Below are 8,700 nucleotides of genomic sequence, written 5' to 3' on the forward strand. Positions count from 1 at the left end.
CACTCTGCCATGACTTTTGAGCCAATAACAAACCACTCTACAATTTTGATTCAAAGAGTGATGTGAATAAGGGAGTTTTCCAGGCTTATTGCTTTGGTAGTATTGTGCCAATGAAATAAATAAATACAGAGCTAAGAGACCAGCTAACAATCCATTGAGTTATCTTGTGGAGAGCCGAGAATAGCATAACTTGAATAGCAACGGGGGAAAAGGGGAGAATGTATGGGAGACAAAGCCGAGTTTGCATAGTAGAATTTATCAAATGCATATGAGAATAATGGAAGAGATAAAAAATGTGTCAAGGAGGGACAAAAAGTCATTAAATTAAAACTATTCATATAATTATCTTATTTCCTTCATTTATCCATCCATCTCTCCTTTCATTAAATAAATATTGGATGCTCACTATATGCTAGATACTAGTGGTCATCAGAAATATGGATCTGTGCACTCACTGAGCTTAAATTTAGTGTGGGGGACCATAAAAAGAAAAACCAAAAAAGTGTATGTGCATGTGTGTGTGTGTGCATGCACAAATGTTCGTGTGTGTAAATGGCTCTGATAGAGAGGAGTGGGTCAGCATGCAGCAGGTGCCACATTAATTATAGTGGGGAGGAGAGGCTCTTTGAGTTACTGATGGTTAAGGTTAATTGCTAAACTGTATGAAGGCATAGACATGGGGAATGATGTTGCAATGCAAAGTAAAGAATGGATTTGAAGGCCCTGAGGTAGTAAAGGCAGAGTATAGTAAACAAATTGGAAAATATCATGAAACAAGGCTTAGAGGGGTGGGTAGGGGTCAGACCACGCAGGATGTCAAAGACCATGTAAAACAAATACTATTGCTTTACGTTAAGTAGATAATAGGATCTGAGCAGACATCCATAGGGACATGTCAAGAAAGGAGTTGATGTGGGGCTCTCTAGCGGATGTGACTGGGTATGTGTGACTTTTCTTCTCAGCAACTCTGCTTTGAAAACTTCTGCCTCACTTACAGGCAGTAGACTCTTGGAAGCCATTTATTCACTCATCCAACTAATACTTTTTTGTGTGCCTACTATGTGTCAGGGGTAATGTTAGGCATTTGGAATAGAGGAGTGAACACACAGGTCCCTCTTCTTCTAGTGGTTATATAGTAAAAATATAATGTTTTAAAAAGTAAATTACAGAGTAAGTTACAAAGTGTTTTGTGCTATGGAAAAGAGAGTGTTAATAGAGCAGGAAAAAGAGTCAGAAATGGGGGCACCTGGGTGGCTCAGTCGGTTAAGCACCTGCCTTCAGTTCAGGTCATGATCCTAGGACCCTGGGATCAAGCTCCTCATGGGGCTCCTTGCTCAGCAGGAAGCCTGCTTCTCCCTTCCCTCTTCCCCCACCAACCCCCCCCACACCTTGCCCTTGCTCTCGGCTCTCCTGCTCTTGTGCGCTCTCTCTCTCTCTCTCAAATAAAATCTTAAAAAAAAAAAAAAGTCAGAAATGATGGAGAGGAGTTTTCCACGTGACATTATTAGGTCTACAGAGTAGAACCTTGAGAAGGTGCCCTTGAGCCCACTGTGTGGTGCTGTCAGTCACAGGCAAGTGTTACAGGTGTGGATGTGACCCCGGCTGAATCAGTCAGTGGGAGAGATGGCACAGATAATTGAAAATTTTAGTTCTGGAGCTTAAAGCTTAGGGCTTAAGCTTAAGGTTTGGGAAATTAGCAAAGAAAGCTGATATTTAAAGCTGCTGGAGTTGTTAAGATGGACAAGGGAGGGGAAAACAAAGAGGCTTCTTAGGGTAAAATTTTGTGAGATGCTTATATTTAGAAAAGACCCAGTCATCTCGTGCCTGGTTGGCTCAGTGGGTTAAGCCTCTGCCTGTGGCTCAGGTTATGAGCTCAGGGTCCTGGGATGGAGCCCCACATGGGGCTGTCTGCTCAGTGGGGAGTCTGTTTCCCCCTCTCTCTCTGCCTGCCTGTGATCTCTTTCTCTGTCAAATAAATAAATAAAATCTTGAAGAAGAAGAAGAAGAAGGAGAAGGAGAAGGAGAAGAAGGAGGAGGAGGAGGAGAAGGAGAAGAGAGACCCAGTCAGCATTGAAGACTGCAAGGATGTTTGAGCAGTTGGAACAAAGCAACAGATTTCAGTGTCACAACAGCTGAAAAAATAATTTCAAAAGAAAGATGTAGACCTTATTGGGAATACCATAGTGACTTACATAGAGAAACTATAAATTAGCAAGAAGAGCATAAGCCCTCCATTTATATAGGCTTGAGTTAAAACTGAGAAGCCTGTGTAAACTTCTGAGGATCAAGTTTCTTATTTATAAAATGTATGTGATAATACTAACCTTATAGAGAATTCATAACAATGTATTTTTTTAAAGATTTTATTTATTTATTTGAGAGAGAGGGATAGAGCACAAGCATGGGGGAACAGAGGGGGAGATAGGAGCAGACTCCCCACTAAATGGGGAGCCCAACACCTGAGTAACCTGGGGTCATAACCTGGGCTAAAGGCAGATGCTTAACTAACTGAGCCACCCAGGCATCCCTGTAACAATTAATTTAAATCAGATGTTAAAACCAATATAATTAATTAACATAATTCCTTTAATATCTAACAAGCTAAGAATAATTATTCGAAACAATGTCATGTATTATGCTAAAGCCTCATATTATTCCATATAATGTAATTCCATATAATTCCATAACCCCCTAGCACTGATAATTATTTTATTCATATTTTAAAATGTCATTTAGTATATTTTGTTAATTTGATTCATTTTCTCATTGTATATCAATTAGAATTCTGTAAGATTTTTAAAAATCCACAAGCCATATATAAAACTCTATTACTTCATGCCTCCTTGCTTAATAAGTGACTTTCTTCATATTGGAAATGCTGGTTTTGTATTCCTAAGCAAGATTTTATTCTATCAGGCGAAGCATCTCCCAATGTTGTCTTTATAGTGATTAATAACTCCTGAGTATTGTTATGCTAAATGTTATTGATATAAAAATGAGTCAAGAACAAATCTCATGCGAGCTTTAGGAAATAATAGATAATTTAGACTTCATAAATAGCATAGTACTAGAGAGTGATAACGAAGAGTTGGCAATGAATTAGTCATTGTTCTACCTCTCTCTACATGCACACCTTATATGTGGAGAGGCCCATGTACTCATGCATATGTACCCTTGAGATATCCTTCTACCGATGTACGTTTGTTACTTCTGTCTTCCCAGAAACATCTTAAGACTTGCTTGTACCATTTTTTCTTGGTCTTTTTCCTTGGTGTATGTTGATAAATATTTGCCCTGACTCCAACATTAGTATATTGAAATCAGTAACTATAATGACACTTCTGTTTCTCTCCAGGTGCGATATGCTGTTCTTTACATTTTGGGTTCATTGGAAATTCTGTCTTTCATTTCTGAATTCATGAATGAATATATGCATGGACTTGCAACACATTTGATGAGACTCTGTACTTTCATAGGGTGTAGATCATATCCGCAGGAATGAACAGCAAGAGGAACAGATATGTCTGTCTATCCCTTGAGATAACCCTTGCATTTCAGGGTTAGAATTTTACTGTCCAGTTGAATAGTTAGTCCACCACTTACTTAGCTAGCATTATGTTTGTTCACTATGAGCACTACCATTACAGACTTTCCAAAACCATGATGAAAATATCTCAGTTCTCTGGGCTTTCATAGCACTCATTATCTCCATAGATGATATTTCATCATCTACTGTTTCAAATGATATAGTAGAGGATGAACTCTTTCTTGTATATTTTGTGTATCCAGTAAGACCAAAAACAACTTAAATCAAAACATTTACTTGTGTTTATATGTACACTGAAGAGTATTACAGTGCCCCTACCTGATGTGTGCTTTAGAGTAATTATGTACGGAATGAGTGAAGAGATGAACGCCTACAGTTTTTAACACTCTAACCCATAGTATGGTTTTATAGCCTCTTTTGACAAATGGCATACTTGTTTATTTTATTAGACACTAGGTTAAAAACGAAAGGTGTAATTTATCTTCTGATTCAATCCATTGTGTGGTGGTTGAGTAGCATGCTCCATGAGATTAGGAACACGATCTATTTTGTTCTTTGCTACATACCTAGTACCTGACAGTGCATAGTACAAGAGAAGTGTCTTATGAATGTATATTGGGTTAATGAATAATGGGTCAGGTAAGGACAATTTCTAGTTCTCCCTCCAGTAAGAGAGCATGTAAGATTATGAGTTTGATTTGAATAACATTTTATTTGATACCTAGCAGTTTATTTATGTTGCCAAATCCTGGCAATTTCTGAGATTTTGAAGAAGTACACATTGACCAGGCACTGGTTATAATTACTGATTGCAAATTCTTTTTTCCTTGGACAACAAAGGTCTCTAGTTAAATGAAATGGATAAAACAAGAGGATCATAGGAGAAGGGAGGGAAAAATAAAATAAGCTGAAATCAGAGAGGGAAATAAACTGTAAGAGACTCTCAACTATCGGAAACAAACTGAGGGTTGCTGGAGGGGAGGTAGTTTGGGGTAACTGGGTGATGGGGATTAGGAAAGGCACGTGATACAAGGAGGCCTGGGTGCTATATACACTGAAATCTATCTCTGAAACTAATAATACACTACACATTAATTAATTGAATTTAAATAAAATAAAATAGGAAAAAAATTTAAAGCTATTTTTGGAACTCCTTAATCCATTTATTTTACTAACACTCAGATAAGGGTGTGTGTGTGTGTGTGTGTGTGTGTAACTTTAGTTTGGAATCTAAGACTGTAAGTAGGCAAACTACTTCAAAGAATACTTTTTTTTAAAAAAGATTTTATTTATTTATTTGAGAGAGTAAGTGAGGGAAAGCACAGAGGGAGAATGAGAGAGAGAAGCAGACCCCTCGATGAGCAGGGAGCCTTAAGTGGTACTCTATCCCAGGACCCTGGAATCATGACCTGAGCTGAAGACAGATGCTTAACCAACTGAGCCACTCAGCCACACTTCAAAAAATACTTTTAACAATTTTTTAAATAAATTTGACAAAGAGGTAAATATTTTCAGCTTTTAGATCCTTTTTATCATCTTTTAAATCAAGAATATGGTATTGCACACTTGCTGGCTAATACTACCTTACAAATATTGGCTTTCCTTTAGCACAGAATCTATATAGTCTTTTTCTCTATTTCTGGAAATACAGTGATTTTAATTTATTACTCTCCACCTGTTCTTTCTTAACTATCACATTGGTATTAGGGCCATTTCTCGTAAGATTTTGCTTTAACATTTTCTTTCTTCCTTCTTCTTCTTTTTCTTTTTTTTTTTCCCCCCTTTAAGACCATAGTGGAAATTGGGGAATTAGCGGGAGGATCTTGGATATTTTCAGAGTTTACCTAAAGTGAGATTCAAAAATCCCTAAAATGTAATCATAGCCTTTGATATCATGGGAAATGTTGAGAAAATGACTATATAACTAGGTTTATTATTATACATTCCTAAAACTTAGTGAGCCTGTCTTTATCTTTTAAAAGACCTCCAAATTGTGATTCCATAATGCTAGATTAACCCAAATGGCACTTTATTTTAAATTTTCTGTATTTACACAGACTTGGTTCCAAATATCCATCATTCCCAGTTCAGCTAAAAAAATGACTTTCTTGGGAATTGATTTTTTTTTTCATTTTATTATTGGTACTTTATTAAAGACAAAAAGGAGATGTGATATTTTAAAGATAGAAATGAACTTGTTCTTTCATATAAAATTCACTCTCATCTCTATAACAAGAGAAGTTAGTTGATTCCTTTATTAACTTTTTAATTTAAAAGACTATCTCTTTTATTAAAGGGCTTAAGAAAAAATCAAAATCATCGATTTGTGGATTTTGGGCATATAAACTCCACTCATCTGAAAGCTTTGTTATATAATTTTTATCTAGCTATAATACCATCCAATAGTAAAATATGTGACCGGAGCTGATAAAGATGGGTGTGTCTTAGACAAGCCTAGACTAATAAGGCAATATAGGACATTTTTGATAAATTATTTACTGCTGTGGAATCTAAAGCAACAATATTGGTAATTAGATTGCATGGCAATCTTTTTTTTTCTTTTTTTCTTTTTTTCTTTTCTTTTTTTCTACAGTTAACAAATTTAATATCCAAATGTAAAGACCAATTTGGGGGACAGCTTATTTTAATCTACTATTTTATTGTATTGCATCTGTGAAAGAGAAAGGAAAGTGATTTCAACCTTGCTTAGACAACTGTTTTGAAATATAATGGGGGTAGCAGGAAACTGGTTCATTTTATGGTTCATGTTACCTGTAATTATACATGAAGAAGCAAAATCATAGCTCCCAACATGTTCACATTAGCAAATCAATCATTGAGCAGAAATTGATAAAACATAAGCCACTTATTTTAATTGTTAAATCATTTCTCAGAGACTGATTGGACATAGTATGTCTTTATATTACACTTAAGGAACATAATTTGTATTTAGTTTGATTGCATTTGGGCTAGATCTACATGCTTAACTAAAAAAAAAATTGATTCTTATTTGGTTTTCACTGTGAGTGGAGTGTTTTTGTATGTTTTGGTTTTGGTTTTGGTCTTGGTTTTTCATTCTGATTGTCAAATCCTGGACCTACCTACACAGGAATCCAGTTAGCACAAATTCAAAAACACTTCCGATTCAGTTGCCTTGCCATGGAGGTGTATCTTAGTTCTTACTGACTGTTCAGACTGGCTATTTAACTTTCAGCTGCCAAGCGTATTTTAATTTCTTTATATTGTTTTTATTATGTAATACATCATATATAAAAGACTAGCTGTGTCACAAAAATTAGACATCGGCAGTGAAGTCTTACTATAGAATTCATGTGTTGTGATCTTACTTTTCTATATCGAAGGAAGTTTACTTCAGATATCTTTTATGTTGGTGATATTTTTATGAGAAGATACTGCCTAGACTCAAATCACATTATGAAATTAAAAAAATAAAAAATTGAATAAGTAGAAAAACATGATTTTTCCACATCTTTTAGCCCATTGTTATTCACTGACAGATAGTGATGATAAAAAATAAAGACAAGTAGTCCCAGAGAAATTTTAATGATTAGAGTGAAAAATTTAAACACAACTAGAACCTTAATTAAGGAATTTGCCATTCATTCTTCCCTATGATAAACATCCATCTTTAGTCAGTTTAAACTTGAACATGCATGCAGGTGGTTCACATCATTGGCCAATTTCAAATGGGTGAAAATGTCTTATGAGTAAGCCTTTTGTATTCTGAGAAATGTACCTTCCTGAAGATACTAAAAATATAACTAATTACACTGAATTATTAGAAATAAAGTTTGGATAAATTATTGAAGTAATGAATTAATTCTGCATGTATTATAAAGATAAAAACTAAAAGATTATGGAAAAGTATTTTAGAAAAGAGCTATAGTTAAGAGACCAGTAATTTTGGAAAGGAAAAATATATAGGGTACTTTTTCCTTTGTGAAGTAAAGTTTTTAACTACAGCTTAATACATTCTATGTAAGCTATACATATGTATTGCACATAAGGAGTAATTATTTCATTTTTCCCCTAATTTTTACAGTATGATGATGTAGACTGGGTAATTTCTTTGAAACCTGAAGAACAGCATCAAACATGATTATACATTAAGAAGTAAAAACATAATTTTAAATAATTTCAATGTTATTTTTGTTATTTGTCCTCATGTATTGATTTTTCAGGTCTGGCTGTGGATCATTTTAGTGAGCGAATATACTGGGCTGACCTTGAGCTTTCTATTATTGGCAGTGTTCTGTATGATGGCTCTGATTCAGTAATCTCTGTCAGTAGCAAACAAGGTTTGTGAAGCGCTTTTGTTTCATCTTTTAATTATTATCGAGAGTGTTAAATAATGGTACATAAGTATAAATACAAAAGCTTTACATTTTAAACTTCCTCAAATTCTTTTTCCTTGCAACTTGTTGCTCTTACTAGAGAGCATAATTTTCATTCCTACTAGAATAACAAGAGGCCAGGCCAGAATTTCCTTAGCATAGGACAATCACGGCCCATTGCTGCCCATTTTCAGAAAATATTCATTCTGTTCCTTCTGTAGATACTACATTCTGAGGTGAACACTTTAAGTAGTCAAGATTAGAGCCTTTGAACACAAGTTTTTCCTTCAAATTGCAGTGATAGCAGGCAGAAATGAATTACTGTGTATAATAAAACATCATTGTAACAATTGTACATCCCAATGAAAAGCAGTGTGTAAAATTCACTTACCTCTACTTTCAGTAAGTACAGAATCTACTTGTGCTCTTCTTCTGTAGTACCCTTTTGTATCCCTGCCTCTATGCCTACATCCTGCTATTTATTCTCATTCTTGACTGTCTATGCCTCACATTTGCCTTGCCTGGAAACCTCAGTTCTTTCTGCTGAAACTGATTTCTTTCTCTTCTGTTTTTCTTACCCCTCCCCACAACAACATCTTCATTTATTTACCACAAATTGTTTATAATATGTACTGAATATAGCTTTTCTTTTCTTTTTTTTTTAATAGAAGCAGAGGAGTTGAAAAAAAAATAAATAAAGTGAACTTTCATTGTGCCTTTGCCCAAAGTGTGTCTTTTGTATGATGACCCTAGATAGCAAAAAAAAAAAAAAAAAAAAAAAAAAAAAAAAAAAAAAAA

The 8,700-nt window shown here is 34.9% G+C and overlaps 1 protein-coding gene across 1 annotated transcript in view; it reads left to right on the top strand.

Annotated features, from left to right (window-relative positions):
• The window catches only part of LRP1B (LDL receptor related protein 1B), a 2,002,169-nt gene that overhangs the window by 1,906,814 nt on the left and 86,655 nt on the right, over window positions 1–8,700 (top strand). The window contains exon 81 of the mRNA XM_059394361.1: window positions 7,750–7,866. Within this exon, the coding sequence (XP_059250344.1) occupies window positions 7,750–7,866 (117 nt within the window). The remainder of the gene's footprint in view (window positions 1–7,749; window positions 7,867–8,700) is intronic.

Source organism: Mustela nigripes, chromosome 3 (assembly GCF_022355385.1).
Source record: "Mustela nigripes isolate SB6536 chromosome 3, MUSNIG.SB6536, whole genome shotgun sequence".
Classification (NCBI taxonomy): domain Eukaryota; kingdom Metazoa; phylum Chordata; class Mammalia; order Carnivora; family Mustelidae; genus Mustela; species Mustela nigripes.